The sequence below is a fragment of the Pochonia chlamydosporia genome, chromosome 2, assembly GCF_001653235.2.
Source record: "Pochonia chlamydosporia 170 chromosome 2, whole genome shotgun sequence".
In the NCBI taxonomy this organism is placed as follows: domain Eukaryota; kingdom Fungi; phylum Ascomycota; class Sordariomycetes; order Hypocreales; family Clavicipitaceae; genus Pochonia; species Pochonia chlamydosporia.
Genome location: NC_035791.1, coordinates 1,876,023 through 1,893,221, shown reverse-complemented (window position 1 = coordinate 1,893,221; position 17,199 = coordinate 1,876,023). Strand labels below are relative to the sequence as shown.

Genomic DNA, 17,199 nt, shown 5'->3' with positions numbered 1-17,199 from the left:
AGAGGATGTGGTGTCCGTTTTTAGAGGACAGGAAACCATGGCGTGGCGTGGCGTGGTCTGGTAGGATTACGGTGAGCCGCCGTGTTTTACCGGGCTGCCGTGGAAAGCGGCACGGATGTCGCCGACACCAGTCGGACACATGCACACGCCCCTCCCGTCCACAAACGTGACGTTCCTCTTCCCAAGGGTGTCTGGTCTAAATAGGAAAATAGCCCCTCTACTGGAAAGGAGGAACAGTAAATGAAGACAGTTATGAGTTTTATTGTCGCATTTATTTATGCAAATTTAAATTCCAGGAACCTTAATCCACCGAGTCTATGTCCCAAGGCCACCTTACCGTCGTGCACTGCTACTGCAGAAGTCCTGTAATCCGCAGGAAGCCAGAGAGTGTTCTTGCCATCCAGAGTTATCCACTCTTCATCGACATACAAATGATGATCGGAAGGACTCTTATCAGGACATTGTTTGGATGAGACGCATGTAGATGGCAGCTGGAGCGATCCATAATCCGTTGTAAGGTATCTACCGTCGGGCGAGAAGGCCACCGACTCGGACATGCGGTGTCCCTCAAGCGTCTGCCACTGGATCCCCATCACCATGTCCCAGAGCCGGATGGTCTTGTCGTCAGACCCTGAGGCTAGTGTCTTGCCGTCAGGCGAGAAGGCCACCCACCTGACCACCTCTTGCCCTTTAAGCGTCTGCTGCTGGAACCCGGTCGCTGTATCCCAGAGCCGGATGGTCTTGTCGTCAGACCCTGAGGCTAGTGTCTTGCCGTCAGGCGAGAAGGCCACCGACCTGACCGTCCCTTGCACTTTAAGCCTCTGCTGCTGGATCCCTGTCGCCGTGTCCCATAGCCGGATGGTCTTGTCGTAAGACACTGAGGCTAGCGCCCTGCCGTCGGGCGAGAAGGCCACCAACCTAACCTCGCCGCCGTGCCCTTTAAGCGTTTGCTGCTGGATTCCCATCGCTGTGTCCCAAAGCCAGATAGTTGTCTCGTAAGGAAACGTTGAGGCTAGCGTCTTGCCGTCAGGCGAGAAGGCCACCGACCGGACTGGCCCTTGCCCTTTAAGCGTTTGATGCTGGATCCCCGTCGCCGTATCCCAGAGCCGGATGGTCTTGTCGTTAGAACCTAAGGCTAGTGTCTTGCCGTCGGGCGAGAAGGCTACCGACATAAACCTAACCGTTCTGTCATGCCCTTTAATCGTCTGCTGCTGGATCCCCGTCGTCGTGTCCCAGAGCCGGATAGTCTTGTCGTTAGAACCTGAGGCTAGCGTCTTGCCGTCAGGCGAGAAAGCTACCGACCTAACCGCGCTGCTATGCCCTTCAATAGTCTGCTGCCGGATCCCCGTTGTTGTATCCCAGAGCCGGATGGTCTTGTCGTTAGAACCTGAGGCTAGCGTCTTGCCGTTAGGCGAGAAGGCTACTGACCCGACTATATCGCTGTGTCCTTTAAGTGTCTGCTGCTGGATGCCCGTCGCTGTGTCCCAAAGCCGGATAGTTGTCTCAAAATAGGACGTTAAGGCTAGCGTCTTGCCGTCAGGCGAGAAAGCTACCGACCTAACCGCGCTGCTATGCCCTTCAATCGTCTGCTGCCGGATCCCCGTCGCCGTGTCCCAGAGCCAGATAGTTGGCTCGAAATAAGACGTTAAAGCTAGCGTCTTGCCGTCGGGCGAGAAAGCTACCGACCTAACCGCGCTGCTATACCCTTCAATCGTCTGCTGCGGGATCCCCGTTGTTGTATCCCAGAGCCAGATGGTCTTGTCGTTAGAACCTGAGGCTAGCGTCTTGCCGTTAGGCGAGAAGGCTACTGACCCGACTATATCGCTATGTCCTTTAAGTGTCTGCAGCTGGATGCCCGTCGCTATGTCCCAAAGCCGGATAGTTGTCTCAAAATGGGACGTTAAGGCTAGCGTCTTGCCGTCGGGCGAGAAAGCTACCGACCTAACCGCGCTGCTATGCCCTTTAATTGTCTGCTGCCGGATCCCCGTCGCCGTGTCCCAAAGCCGGATAGTTTTCTCGTTCCAATATGTTGAGGCTAGCGTCTTGCCGTCGGGCGAGAAGGCCACCGACTCGACCGAGCCACTAAGTCCCTCGACCGTCTTACGGTGGATATCCCAGTGGGTTTCAAGTTCTGTCATCATCTTGATAAACGGCAACCTAAGCTTCCACTGCGTCACCCTGACCAGGCTTGTTGTTGGGCTGAATACCAGTGCGGAGGCGTATGTCTGCAGCGGAGCTCGTCCTATGATTGATCCGTAGCTCCAGATAAACGTTTCAACATCCTCTAGGAACCGAGTAAGCTGAGAATTCTCACTTGATTTCTTGACGCAATTAGCAGCTGTAGGAAGATGAAGGGAGTGATAAGCTTGCCTGGGCAATATGCAGAAGCCTTCTGATCGACTGTGCCCCTTCTGGGAGCTTTCCCAGGAGGGATAGGCATTCGAGCCAGAGCAGAAGCCCCTCCCTCAGAAACGTAAATACTTCTCCATCATCCGCCAGTACTCTCTTGCTCTCAAGGCTGTTGCCAATTCCAGCGGCGAGGTGGTCAGCCCAGAAGACGCAGGAGTACTGTATGGAAGCCAGTGGGTCAGGGTTAGGGGCTATCATGTCCTTCGGTTTGAAGCCGTAATCGAGGTTATACATGTTTCGTTTAAGCTTCAAGGACATCGCTTTAATCGAGTACGTGGCGATGTCTGCATGCCCCTGCGACGCCCCTGCCGCATGGAGCCTGACCTCATAGTGCTTCTCCAGGTAGTCTTTCGCTGACTGGTGCAGAATCCGGACCGTACCCTCACGAAAGATCACGAACGAGCTGCAGAGGTTGACGAGTTCGCGAACATCGTCAGGTTGCTCTGTGGGAAGCTCTGCTAGCGTGACAAGCTCTTTAAGCGCAAGAGGGCGGTAGGCAAGGGTGACTGCGCGGAGAATCTTCTTGCAGATGATTTTGTCGTTGTCCTGGTCAATAATATCCACCATTCTGTCATAAAGGGCCGGTAACCCAGGCGGGAACTTGTCGATCTCGGATTCCACCTGCAGGCGTCTGACTCTTTCCAGGCATGGGCATATTAAAGCGACCCAGAGAAATGTCGACTCTGCCCTCTCCTCTAGTATCGCCTGGACTTTCCGCTGGAGAGCGTCGTCATACTTGCATTTTTTCGCGAGACCTTCCACTTTCAGCTTGATGTATTGCGCAACTGCACGAGATATGTGATTGTCGTTCAATTCCAGGTCGAGTTTCTGCTGGCATTCGGTTGGGCGCAAGGCTCTGTCTAGCAATAACGAAAAGCGGCTAGATACGAGCCACTTGGCTTTTGACCCCGGCTTACTGGCAACTTGGGTAATCCACTTGACCAGCCGGCCGGAGTCCTGACATTCGTCCAATGCATCAAGCAAAAGATAGGTCGCGTCAAGTTCCGCATCACTCAACATGTCGTCAAGCATCGTCGTCAGAATTGGAAATAGGTTCCGATTCTGGGCTTCAAACATCGCTTTCCGCTTTTCCTTGGATTTCAACCGGTACTCGTCGGGTATGTGCTTGCTTAATGCAACCTTATTTTTGAGAAGCATCCAAACCAAGCCTCGCAAGACAGAAACGTCGTTGTTGAGGCGTGAGTCCGTGTTCTGACAGAAGAAGAAGGCAAGCGAGCAGTTCTGACTGCTGAGTCGAACTTGTAGGTGGCGAACGAGACCTATCATCAGCATTGTCTTGCCTTTGCCTGGATCCCCTTTAACCCATAACAGTCTAGTGTTTTCACATTGCTGCCAAGTTTTGAGCTCGTCATTATCAAGGATCCAGTCAAAGCATTTCAGTAGCAAGCCGCCCTTGTCCTCTGCTATTCGGGACATATCAGTAGCAGGATCGCTTTCGCAGAGATCTTCCAAGAAGTCTCTCCACAGGTCATCTACTAAATCGGTTAGATGAATAGTAATATTACCCTCATCAGCATGTTCAAGGTGGAGTCTTGCATACGTATTGGGTCACTCGGAGGCATAATCTGGTTGTAAGTAGCTGTTAATTCCACAGGAATTAATCAATATATACATATATCCAGATCGTTAAATTGTCAGTTCTCACCAAAGCGTATGTCCCTACCAACTGAGACAGGACCGTAGCCTACTATACCCTGCCCAGATAATTGTTGGCTGACCTCTTTGTTGCCGCTGGGCAGTGCGCTTGGATCGGATAAGGCGGACGTAGCGTCACCAACAAGCAGCTCGGGAGTGATGTTGGCATCGATGTATGAGAGTAGCTCTTTAGCAGATGCCGCGGCGGCAGCGGCAGCGTAGCGCTGCCAGCTATCATTCTTGTGAGAATCTGCATAGTCCGAAATGCCGCGGATGACAATGCAGGGGAACTCAGTTGCAATCCCAGCCGCCTCCATCTCAAAACAGAGTATATCACCGAGGTTGCTGGTGCTCGCGTTTCTCTTTGCCGCGCTCCTCATGACTCGATCTCCGGACGCAATCAGCCCATAGTGTACTTCAGGGCCTGAAAATTGTCGGGGCGACCTATGGATGGTCTTCGACTTGTCGCAGTGCTCACAAGCGGAGCCACTCTCAACATGCGGGTAGTCTGCATGAAAGAGAATATCGAGTTCAGTAGGCGGGCGTTGATAGATAGAAAGCTTTGGTCCCCTTTGTAGCATTTGAAGCAAGAACTCTTTAACCTTATTATCGGCCATCAAATGGTCGGACTGCATCATCTCAACAGCGCTCCTTAACATCGCCGGCGGTGGCCAGAGAAATCCTTTCAGCTGGAAGTCGTCTTCGGTATCCTTCCCGAGGTCGTATTGGATTACGCCTCCATATTGGCCTTCAGGCATGCTAACCACCACGTCGCCTAGGCGGAGATCGTGCTTGTCGCTAGGCACGCCTCCCCCGATGCCGACGAGAAATCGCCACTCGATGGAGGGGAACGTGCGAGCTATATTCGTGGCGACAGTCGCCGCGGCGCCTTTTCCTTGGATGCCGGGAAGGCACGCGAGGACAACATTGTGGCCGCTAAGCTCCCCGAGGACATACAAGTTCGAGTCTCCTTGCTTAGGGGGGAGGCGTGGATGCTCGCGATCTAGCATGTAGCGAACGGCGCTCATCTCAAATCCGATGGCGCAGATGACCGCGACAGTGTAACTTTCATGCCGCTTCATGGTGCTAGGTGGGTTCGGCATTATAATGTAGATAGGCCAGCCAATTGCTATGGCGGCGGAAGACCTTGCCGAGTTTCACGGGGGTGTTACTCATATGAGCTCTATTAGCCAGGTTCAAAGTTGCAATGGCATTGCGATATTCGGGATGTAGCATACTCATGAGAGGGCGGGGTTGACACAAGGAACCTGATCCGAAGTATCTGGCATAACCGCCAAAAGGACAGCCAATCACACCATTCTGCACGGCTCGATTGTCTGGGTATTGCCAAAATCTGTAGCCTTAGGGTTGATACACATGGCATGTCGACCCGAACCAAGGGGGGCATAAGTTAATGTGAAGGGCGAATGGCTCAGCGTGAGCTTCAGCCGCCAGTTACCACCCTCCATGCAGCTCAACTGCCACAATGTCTCGGTCGGCCAAGGCTCGTCCTCTGGTGGAAGGTCGCGGGACAACCCGTAAGCCCAGGTGATTGTGTGGATCGCCACATCCACGGACGGGAAAAGGAGCATCGGCGGTATTATAGATGGGATCGCTGTTGTTGGATTGACTGACCAGAAAAGCAAATGGTTATCGCCGTGTCGCTCCAGGCGAGGGTAGGGATCCTAGCTGGTTATCTAGACACATTTGGGGGTGAAGGCTCTCCAAGACGTAGAGCTTGAGCTTGAGCTTGAGAGCTGAAAAGTTGGTCCGTGGCATTATCGTTTCCCAGCCAGTCCCCTTTCTTTCACAGACAAGCTCCGAGAGACACCAGACGGCATGATGTGCAGGGCACGTCCAGAAGCAAGTGCACTGTCCCCCGAATTTGGCACTCGAGCACAACATTTTGTACGCCAAATTTGTATATTGTATAGTGAGCTAAAAAAAAAAAAAAACAGCCATTCGTCGTGGTCAAGTTCGCATTGAGCATTAGAGACGATCCGGGCTGCCCTGTCAAATTTCCATTTCTTCCATTCCGCCGAACCTCCCGGCAGGCGTCCTCCCAACTTATACACACGGCCCAAAATACACATATAGGCCGGGAGAACACTTCCACAAAAAGGTGCGACAAATAGCTTTTTCGTACAACCCGAGGCAACCAACCCCATATGCTCGCAGCCGGAACACCGGCGACGGCGCGAGGCGCAAATTACGCGCTGCGTGCGCAGCACGGATCCACGCGGAGAGAGAGATATAGAGATCGAGATTCGACATTGAGAGAGAGAGAGAGATAGTATAAGCGTTGAGATTACAGATCGACAGTGGTGCAGTTGAAGATCAACAAATCAAGTCGGACCGTGGTGAGACAAAAGTCGGCTTTGGTACTGGCGCATCGGCGGATATTGGAGCAAAAATGTTGTTGTCGTGGAGTGTCATCCGTCGATGAGGGTAATTGCGATTCCGGAATTTAGCGTCGTCCGAACCTAGAAGAGAGCAATCATGTTCGTATAAACGCGTTCATATTTTCTTTTGTTTCACTATTTGGACTTGTATTTGGGAGTGACTGGTTTGCTTCCGCTCCCAAGACCACCGTAGACGTACTTTTGTTTCTTCTCAGCAGGCTTGAGGATCTGCAACATGGTTGGTTAGTGGCAAATACACCCAAAAAAAAAGTTGTGAGATGAGGCAGAAGCTAACCTGGAATGAGCAGAGCAAACTCTCGTCAACGCTCATCATGGCTCCGGCATTGTCAAATTCTCCGCAGTAATTGGGCGCGCTGAACAAGGTGACCAGCTGGCGCTTGGAGAAGAACTCATAGCCGTCTTCGACGACCTGGTGAGCACGACAAATCAGGTCCATGTCGTGCTTTTGCAGGAATCGAGAAACGACATCGGGTCCAAAGGTGAAGGAAACACCTCGGTCGTTCTCGCTCCAGCCAGTGATGTCCTTGTCGGGATCCGACCAGAGCAGATCACAAAGCAAGCCACAGTCGGGAATCTGCACGCACACAAGGTCAGCATCGCTTGTCCAGATTGGACACCCAGAAATATAGGGTCTCGGCTCAAATGGCAACTGAACCCTAGGACGGATGGTCAATAACATACATCAGTAGGTCGCATGACACGTCGAATCTGCTCCATGGAGTTCAGGTCGGGGCTGAGGCCACCGTGCATGGTGAAAATCTTCTCGTCAATAATCGCGGCAATGGGAAGACAGTTGAAGCAATCAGTGAAAGTCTTCCAGAGCTTGATATTATAGCGGCGCTTGCACTCATCGTAGAAGCCGTAAATACGGTTGATCGAGGCACACTCGTGGTTACCTCGCAAGATGAAGAAGTTCTCGGGATATTTGATCTTGTAGGCGAGCAAAAGGCAGATGGTCTCGAGGGACTGCTTGCCTCGGTCTACGTAGTCGCCGAGGAAGAGGTAGTTGGCCTCGGGAGGAAAGCCACCGTACTCAAAGAGCCGCAGCAAGTCATAATATTGGCCGTGGATATCACCGCAAATCTGTTTCGGGGGTCAGCAAAAACCTGGTCGTGACTAGCTGGCAACGGCAAAAGACGGCCACAAACCTTGATGGGTGCCTCGAGTTCGAGCAAGATGGGCTGGGAGATGAAGATCTCGCGGGCTTTGGTGCACAGGTACCGAATCTCGGCTTCGAGCAGCTGAACCTGCTTGCCGGGACGGCTGCCTCGCACCTCGAGCAGGCGGTCGATTATAGAGTCAAGGTCGACCTCGTGTTGGTCAGCCATGGTAGAGGGATCCCTTGGCGAGGGCTTGCCCGCAGGTACCGGAGGGGTGGGCGGCGTTGGCGCGTAAAAAACGAGTCTACGGGATGCAGTCCGATGCGCGGGACGTGACTGCTGCGGGGGATTTGCGCGATGTAAGCTGGTGGAGTGCTGGTACGATGCACTTCAGTGTCTGGACGGCATCAAGAGTCAGAACTGGTCAATCGAAGAGCGGCGGCGCGTGTCCAGCGACAGGCGGCAAAGGGTTGCAGCTCAATGCTGACAAAACGTTCGCGCAGAAAAATTGTTTGGAATAGCATTTCCGATGCAAAAATTGTCGGTTACGTGATGAGGAGGAAGGGCGTGTTGAACGTGGCGGAGGGTAAGCACCCTCGATGGCGTAGTCGACAGGCTGATGGTGGGAGGGGACCAAAGTGGCCCAACAAGGGAGAATACATAAAAAAAAACACCAGAAGACGGCTTACCGTGAAGTGATCACAGCTCGAGGTGAAAGAGCCTGGTAGGCGGCGGAACGAGCGGAATGGATGTAGCTCAGCTGAAGAAATTGACTGCAACTAATGGCTCAAGGTCGACGAGATCAATCTCGATAGTCGTAAACAGACACGGTCGCAAAGGTCTGTATCGTCGTCGTTGTTGCCTCGGAGGGCGGGTCGCTGGTAAGATAGCCTCAGGAGAAACCCGGAAGCGGTCGTCGTTTTGGGAGAAACAGGGGCCAAAAAAGGCGTATTCGTCGTCTGAATGGGCTAAATAGTAGCCAGGTCGCGTGTCTTCCGTCAAGGGAAGGGTCGTCGTCGTCAAATATCGCCGTTTGGGCTGTTCGTCGTGGGAGAAAAAATCGCTTTCTGGCGCAGGTGGAAGGGGGAAGACGCCAGGACCCGTTGGATGTTTTTTTTTTACGTTGAGGAAGAGGAGGCGGCGGCGGAGGAGGGGAGGGGGAGCAGCAACCAGACTGGACTGGACGGGTGCTGCAGACTGACTGGCCTAGACAGACATGGACCAGACGGGAGCAGGCACTTGAGCAGCGACTGACCTGGACACAGCAGCAGCAGATCAGACTCAGACTCAGACTGGGCCAGCCGGACCTGGGGCTCAAACTAGCTTCATTCAAGCCTTCAAGTGGAGTGAGTCTGGTCTGGTCTGGCCTGGCTCAAAAAGCAGGGTCAAGGGACGTCGACCTCGGTCGTTGCTGGTCTGTCAAGCCGCCGGCTTGATTAATCGCGGTAAATTCAGTGCTACCTTGAGATTGTTCGTCTCTCATTTACTTTTACGTGGTCGTCGTTTTGTTTGGAGAGGAATTCGTCTCGCCTTTCCATGTCGCCTCGGAGTGGGAAGCGACGGACAAGGCCGAGTTATGCACCAGGAGGCGGCTGGCCGGCTGAAGCAGGATGTGGTTGGCTGGTTGGCTCTTTGGTCTGTGTCTGTGTTTGGTTTTGGCCCATGGTGCATGCAATCAAATGTCCGGATGTCTGGTCAATACTTGCGACAGGCCACGCACAGGCAGTCACGGCGCTGCAGTCCAATGCGGACAGCCCTGGACTGGGGGAGCTTGAGCGCTGGGGGTGCACTGAGTGGCACTGGGGCTACGCTGCTGCTTCCTACTGGCCAGCGACCACACCAACGAGGCGTGACATCTGGAGGCACTGTCCAATGCCGGCGCCTTTCAGCCGGGCTGAGCATCAATGAATTGTTCAAGCTTCAATGTTGCCGAGTCTTGCCAGCTCCCGCTGCACCTCCAACTACAGCTTTGACTCCAGCTCCAGCATCTCTTCCATGCAGCTTGCATCTCGTGCTGATGCTGACCAAACAATGCTGGCAACTTGTAAAGCGCATGATTGCTACTCCGTATACTCTGTGTGCTCCGTATATCATTCATTAAACTTGCTCTTGCCTCTTGGCCGCACCCATCATTATCATTTTCGTCCATGCTCTTCCTTACCGGCTGCGGTGACTGCTCCCTCACATTGCAGCAGCAAACTTCTGCTTGTCGCTCCACATTGGCCTCCGGAGTTCCTTGGAAATCATACTTCGAGGTGGGAATCCCCGAACCCACTCGGTCCTCAACAGTCATCATCATTCGAGCCTGTCCTGGCCTTGTGGCTTCTGCGGGGCACTGGCCCTCGGCGGCTGCCTACCTAGGTATTGACGGTGTAACCTCCAAAGCCTCACCAGACATCAAACAATCGATATCAGTGGCTCTGCCCTCTGTCGACTGGGCATACTGGACATCACGTTAGCTGTCGTGGAATGCAAAAGCACAGATGACGAGTGTACGGCGGGTCTCCGGGCGTCTAATTATGCTGCTGGCCTTGCACACGATTTTCATTTTCCCCATGTGGTTGACGAAAGAGCTGGCCGAACAGAATTCAAAGTTCCAGGTTGCCAAGTGGTTCTTGGACATCCGAATCCAAGACATGTACCAGATACCGCACGTCATGGCCTTGCGTGATGTGATATTCGGTGCATACGGGGTACACCATACTTGCCGGTATCCAAGGCTAGCTGTGGGCGCATCACTTTGCCACTTTTTGTCCCTCTCGCTCTTGCTGCTGCCCCTCATCACTCTCAAGCAGTCAATCACTTCAGTTGGTCCCCTCAATTGGGCACCTCAACTCAATCAGCTCTTCGTCGTTTCCCTCACGCCACAGGTCCAGTCCCGATGGACACAAGTCTTGACCTGCTTCCAGATCCCAACCCAGATCCGCCTCGCCAAAGCTTCCGTCTCCATCACGACAAACGAATCACGTCGAGACTTGCAGCAATGCCACCCGCGCTAAACCGTCCAGGCACTTTTGCCTCCCAGGGACATGCCATGGCACACCCCTTAAAACCTGAAAGCATCAATCGATCCAGAATCGAGACGACACGCAATCCCCTCGATCGTCTGGCTGGGCCGTCCATCCGCATCTCCGTCCAAGCTGCCAGGAGACAGACATGTCATAGCAAACCATGACACCACTTTCTTTACGTGTCCACAACCTCTGAACTACAGCACATACTACTTGAGACCCTGAAGATCCGTGGAGCAACCGCCTCTGGTCTTGTGTCCCTATCAATTGATGACATCTTCTGTGAACCTATTACCCTTCCACCTATTCATGGCAACATCTTCATCTAACGCCCACCTTATCCAACCATGTCAAGAATACACCCCCATCTCCTTTCTCAAACGATTTGCCCGATGGAATGGCTTCCTACCCGTTGACTTCTTAAGGGCAACTCAGCACCACGCCAACCTTATAGACCACAAGTCCATTTATTTCCCACTTTTCGCTTACGCCAGCAACCCATCCAAGCTATCCTCCCGTGCCCATTATCGTACTGACAAATGATGGCGCTGCGAAGAAAAACTCTACAACGACTATTCATCCCGTAGTGGATGGTAGCATGCTGAATAAGGAGCATATACGAACTTGTTTGGGTGTGCAGGCACTGGTGGCTTTGTGGCTTAATCCCGGAACGGAACACCTTTGTCCTCCTTTTGAACCTGCAAAATGTGAGCAGACCCGAAATCAGACATTGAACAAGTCAGGTCGTGTCGCATGCGTTTGCATGCACGTCGGCCATAGAGGCATCTCGAATAGGCGCCCGGGGAAACCGTTCCCATTAAGAACTCTGCATAAACCAGCCAAGTCGAGGATCCAACACTGCAAATAATGCGGACAACATTATTCGTCTGGTCCTAGACCGGCGAAACCAATTCCGCAACCCTCCCTTACATGACACCGCCCCTGACATCAGACCCGGCAGCTCATAGACGTAGATTACTGGTCAGACCGGCGCCAATGTTCAGGCACGAACCGGTTTTTGGCTGGACTTCAGACACGCGACGTTTCTTTTGGCTTATCTGACCAGACGAAAATAGCCCTACTATGAGGGAGGGACTTGTACACTGTGATTGTGACGGTGCCGGCGACTTGCTATTTAAGGTAACTGCAGCTAAACGACCGTCTTAAAGGTACATGGAGGCATTCATGTCTTGATATTGCCTCTACACATGCATGGAACTACCTGGGTAGGCAGGTCAAACTATTTAAATCCCGGATTGTAATGTGCTGTCACCAGCTGTGCGCTCTTGCAGCTCGAACAATTTGATAACGTATCCATTAAGCATCAGACAGTCCTCCCAAACACAACCAACATTAAAGCATACATCTTGTTAGAGCCAATGTACAAGCATACATTTCCGCACAACGTACAAGTCGTAGCATGGACCATGTCATTCTCACTATACCGTCTTGGTCTTCATATCCAAGTCACCATCCGGCAACTGGCCCAACTCGCAGAATAGTCATCCAACTCGTGAAACAGCAGTAGTTCAAACACATCCTAGATACAGCCTGTTTCTCATAAGCACATATGATAACATAGTAATCCGCATCTCCATTGTTACAGTCGATACCGTACTAGTAAGAGCTTTACTATCGCATTGAGATGTAGCTTCTAGGACCCTGTGAGGCAAGATAAAGCTGATACCTTCTCTGTACATGAGTTCATGATCGATTACCCATGGATCCTTGTACGAGGACACCGCATCACTGCCACGACTTGTGTGTGGCAAGGAGCAACATACATTGGTCTTAGTAGTATAAGTGCACAGAAAGTCTAATATAGGTACTGCCAACGGTACAGTAGAGTACACTAGACGCGGAATCATGTCAAAGTATAGTCATTGCAACATAGACCACCAGCAAGAATCCATCAGCAACATCCATATCTGGCAGCACAAACCACGAATTGACATGGCAAGACACACTTTCCAATCCACATCATGATATGTCCTAATTCCCATCTCTACATAACATCTGTACATACGGGGACGAACCCACAAACGCCCATTAAACAAACACTTACTTACACATACAATGATACCATCCTAGCGCCGGCAAATAAAAAAAAAAAAAAAAATAAGAAAAAAGATAACAAGTCCCCACGCCATCCCGCCTTCAGAGAAAATACTACAAGCCATCACGTAATAATACACCTCATCTCCTCCGCCCCGAAACTCTCCTCTTCCGATTCTTCGTCTTGGCCTTGCCGCCATCGCCAGCGTCGCCATTCACCAATCCCGCCGCAACCGACTCATCAACTTCTGCTCGGAGCCCCTTAAGCTCCTCGTCATCAAGATCAGTCAGTTCCTCGCTAAGCATGCGCACTGCATCCCTCCCTGCAGCCCAGTGCTCGCCGAGGATGGATGTTCCCCGGGGCTGCATGGTCTGCAAGTACCACAGGACGCCGCCGTCCGTCAACGGGTCTACGGGTTCTTTGCCAAAACTACCGTTGGAATGAGGCGGTGTTGGAGGTCCCGGCACGCTCGTTGTTGCGGCAGCGGGAGGCGCTAGGTTGACGTAGGCTTCTGATTCGGGTGGAGTTTGTGAGGTTTGCATGCTCTGGCCCTTGGTGCGTTTACTCTTGCGTGGGGAGACGGTAGTAGACTCCTCAGATTTGACGGTGATGCCGAGTCCAGATGTGTTCACCTCTATGTTTCCACCATCTTGCTCATCAGCGTCCTCTGCCGTGTCCATTGGGTCACCTTGGGCGTCGACATCGGCGTCGTCGTTGTCGAGGCTTTTAACAGTGATTTCAGATGAATCAGGGGCGTCCACCATGATGGTATCTTCCCCTTCTTCTTGCTTTGTTGTGGCAGATGTGATGACTACTCGTGAAGTGTCCACACTGGCGTCGATTATGCCCTCCAGCTCCTTCTGCATTGTTTCAAAGGATTTGTTTGAGATTTCAGATTCCACTCGAATGGCGCTTTCTAATAGAGGTTGTACTGCTTTCAGGATGCGTTTGCCTAGTTTCCGCCGCTCCCGTATGTCCGAGAAGTTTGTCTTTGCTGGAGAAACTTCTGTGGCTTCGAAACGTGACTCGCTGCTGCTGCTTGACACTGAAGGGGCATTCACGATACCCGTGCTGATAACGTCACCCAGATCTTGCATAAATGCCAGAGCTGTTACGTAGAATCGTTCATCTACGCGGGACTTAATTTTCTCCAAGCCACTCGTGAACAAGTCTTTGTCCAACCTGCGTGTTTTTGTTAGCGAAAAGTGTCTTCAGATGGTTCGAAGGTGCAGAACTTACGATATGGCCTTCTCAATTGCGGGAGGCAAATGTTTAGCAACGGGAAAGTAGCACTCACTCACGAACTCGTCCTCCATCTCTGCCGCATCTACCTTCATCTGTTCTCGCTGCACAATCTTCTCCGAGAGATCCTTCAGCTGCTCAAGGTCCTTGAGGATATCCTCTGCAAACTCTATTCGCCGTGCTAGTCGTGCCTTGCCATTTGAACCCATCGTGGAGAAGTCTCGCCTAGTCAGCTCCATGGACGAAAAGGTCTCCATTTGTAGCTGAAGGCGTTTGAGCAATCCCGCACCCCGTCGAGCCTCACGCTTCAATGTCCAGTATCGACATGCCTCGCTCAAAAAGTCCTTGCGCTTGCGGAAAGGAAACCGTTGGATAGATGCTTCGACAATGTCAAACACCGCTTGCGGGATGATAGGGGCGCCGGATGGCAGCTTCCACATATTCTTCGGCGGTTGCTCCATCTTCTTCTTGTCAGCAGCGGCCTTTTCCTTATCCCCTTGCGCGTTCGCGGGCGATTCGGCCAGGAGGGTACGTTGCTGTGCGGCGATGACATTGGCAATAGCCAAATTATCAGCCCAGAGACGGCCCTTCATGTTTCTCTTGTAGAACTTTTTAGCTGAGCGAGTCGCTTGGTGAACGTTGTTGTCATTGCTATACTCGAGGGGGCAGTGTTTGTCGCAGAAAGCCTTGAGGACCATGTTTCCGTCCAAAACTGCGAGAGCACCATGACTAGTTTTCATCTTCAGGTATAGGCGCGCTCTCCTTGCGCACGTAACATGGAATGCTTGATAGCAGTTCTTGTTTGAGCATTGAATGCACGCGCCCATCTTTTGCCTACAGATGTAGCAAGACAGCTTCCATCGAGTTTTGGGAACCTTTTCAACGTCCATTACCGGCTCCATAAAGGTGTGATTGCCAAGGGAAACCTCCGGAATCCACATGGCGCAGAGCAAATGCGCCCATTTTGAGGAATTGGTTTGCTTGAAAGCGCCATCCGTATTGGGGCAAAAGATGCATGTCTACAATCGTTAGCCAGAAGAGCCCTCTCCAAAAATGTCTGAGATTGAATACTTACGGGAATACCTCTGCCGCAGAGTTGACACTTGCGGCAAAGCCATTGGCCCTCAGGAATAAATGGCACACCATAGCATTCTTGGTGAACAGCCAAGTTGCACCCGTCGCAGAACACAATGGCGTTTGTGTTTTCGCAGTCCCCGTCATCGCAGATGGCACACTTGCTATCTGGCTCTTCCCCAGCTTGCGTTTCCCCGTTCACCGCAGCCGCAGAGCTTGACCTAGGACGATGCGTTTGTGGCGGCTTGGGATTTGGTTTCGGTATCCTCTTTTCCAACGCGTGCCACTCCTTCTCGATTTTGGTTATCGTAATCTCAAAGACCTCTCTCGTGATCGTCTCCAGCTCATTCTGTTTCCGCATGGCATTCACGTGTTCTAACCACATGTCGTCTTGTTCATCCATGTCGTATTCAACTTTGCCCAGCTTGGTATGATGAGGATGATCCTCATTGCTATTCACGGGTGTGAGATCAAGATCCTCTTCCGCGTTGGTGTCGATGGCCTTGATTAACGTTGAGTCGGGGCGAATAAACTCGTCGCTCTCTTGGTAGCCAACATTACTCATCGCCTTGTCTACATATCTCGCCTGGCCAAAGGTCTTGCTCTCAAATAATTCGATTCGATTTGTCTTGCGGTAAGATGGCAGCTTCAAATCTAGCCTTTCTTTTGGTGTCTGGTTTTGTATGGGTAATATCTTGGGTGTGCGCGGCGTCGGTGCGATTTCTGAGGGTCGGGTGGTGTAAAAGCTGACTACTTCGCGGGTTGGTCGACGTGACCGCCTCGATGGAGTCCCAGCTTGCGTATCGGATGCATTTGCATCCGCCTTGCCTTGCGGATTCGGTGTAGTACCAGTAGAGGCTGTATTGATGTGCCTCGAAGGAGTCATGGAACCATTTGCCAAGGGCGTTCCTGGCGTTTGCAGGGCTGGTGTACTGGGCGTATCTCGCATAACCCCGTCAACCTCATCTGCGGAAAAAAGCATAAAAGTCTTCTCGATATCAAGACTTGGGTGAAATTCCTCCCAGCTTCGTTCTTCTCGTGGTTTATAGTCTTCGGCCTGCTTAACCGATGCTGCCACAGCAGCCGCCGATCCCCAGCGCATTTCCTCGAGCTCTTCGCTCGCAGAGGCGCGAGACCGCATGCTCCTCTCTCGTCTGGGCATCACGGAGGGTGACTTGCCGTTGATGACGCTTCGTATGACAGTCGTCCTTGGTCTAGGCGCAGAAGCAGTCGCAGATGCTGCCAACTCGTCTGCTTCTACAAATCTGCCGCCTCCACCAGGGCCTCCGGGCACGTAACGACGTCGTTTTGGTGGTGGCTCTGTTGCAATTGTAGCAGCCATGGCTTGTCTGGCTGCGCGCGCTGCATTTGTAGTTCCTGGAGGGCGGCCTCGAGGCCGTCCAGAGGGTGTTCGTCTCGGAGATGGTGAGGCCGGAGCCATGTCTGGAAACGCGCTTCAAGACTCCTTGGCGCGAGTCGGCGTAGTCTGTCGATGACCGTAAATGGGATTCCTGTCGTTCGTATGTAGATTTCCGGGCTTCAGAGCAGATCCAGGGGTTGTATTGCGCGCGACCTGGTCAAGGGGCAGGGGCGGGGTAGGAGTTCATTTCAAAGTCCCCGTGGACACGCGGCAGGCGCAAGGTCGCATACGGCAGAGCAAGTGACCCAAAGGGAGACCTCGTCGCAGCGCAGAGGATGGAAATCACAAAGGCATCCGGAGTTCGTTGTGACTTTCGTGGCTCTCCTCCGATGATCGAGGGCGAAAACAGACAACGCGTGAAGTCGCAGACGCACGGACCAGCCTGACCTCGAGCAACTCGACCACCCACTGATAAAACCACCATGGTGCGTGGGCCCACAGAGAATACTTAGTCAGCAGCGGTAGGAACGGCGCTTGACTGCTTTTGGTAGAGACCCCACCCAACTCACCTGCATCTCATCTTCCGAGATCTGAGCAAGCGGCTCTTGAGGACCTTCTCATGTCATAACGTGGCACAGCTCCTCCACGTAGGACAATGGGATTGATCCTTTGATGGCAGGATTGGGGAGCGTGTGTCAATCGACAGCGTTGGTCCTGATCTGAATATTCTTCCCCACCATCTCTGACGCCAAGATGCCACCTCACCGTCGTCTCTGGTCTTGTCGCTTTTGATTAGACGCACCAGACTCGTGGCACCCTCTCATCAATGTTTCCGTTGCATCCGAGTAATTCACTGATGACGCTTGTC

The 17,199-nt window shown here is 52.5% G+C and overlaps 4 protein-coding genes across 4 annotated transcripts; 1 reads left to right on the top strand and 3 right to left on the bottom strand.

Moving 5' to 3' along the window:
- Positions 1–275: 275 nt before the first annotated feature.
- VFPPC_17574 (Pfs, NACHT and WD domain protein) lies at positions 276–5,147 on the bottom strand (the record flags this gene model as incomplete). Its single annotated transcript, XM_022429271.1, has 4 exons — positions 276–2,321; positions 2,482–3,902; positions 3,971–4,009; positions 4,076–5,147. 4 exons carry the CDS (start codon positions 5,145–5,147, stop codon positions 276–278), a joined length of 4,578 nt encoding a protein of 1,525 aa, XP_022285702.1.
- Positions 5,148–6,602: 1,455 nt separating this feature from the next.
- Positions 6,603–7,816, bottom strand: VFPPC_13319 (serine/threonine-protein phosphatase PP1; the record flags this gene model as incomplete). Its single annotated transcript, XM_018291096.1, has 4 exons — positions 6,603–6,695; positions 6,763–7,062; positions 7,170–7,571; positions 7,637–7,816. 4 exons carry the CDS (start codon positions 7,814–7,816, stop codon positions 6,603–6,605), a joined length of 975 nt encoding a protein of 324 aa, XP_018146731.1.
- Positions 7,817–10,107: 2,291 nt separating this feature from the next.
- Positions 10,108–10,763, top strand: VFPPC_17575 (hypothetical protein; the record flags this gene model as incomplete). Its single annotated transcript, XM_022429272.1, has 2 exons — positions 10,108–10,330; positions 10,381–10,763. 2 exons carry the CDS (start codon positions 10,108–10,110, stop codon positions 10,761–10,763), a joined length of 606 nt encoding a protein of 201 aa, XP_022285701.1.
- A 2,032-nt stretch (positions 10,764–12,795) lies between these two features.
- Positions 12,796–16,412, bottom strand: VFPPC_17576 (PHD finger domain-containing protein; the record flags this gene model as incomplete). The annotated part of the gene is made up of 3 exons (XM_022429273.1): positions 12,796–13,837; positions 13,895–14,916; positions 14,973–16,412. The coding sequence occupies 3 exons, from the start codon at positions 16,410–16,412 to the stop codon at positions 12,796–12,798; spliced, it is 3,504 nt and encodes a 1,167-aa protein (XP_022285700.1).
- Positions 16,413–17,199: the final 787 nt, after the last annotated feature.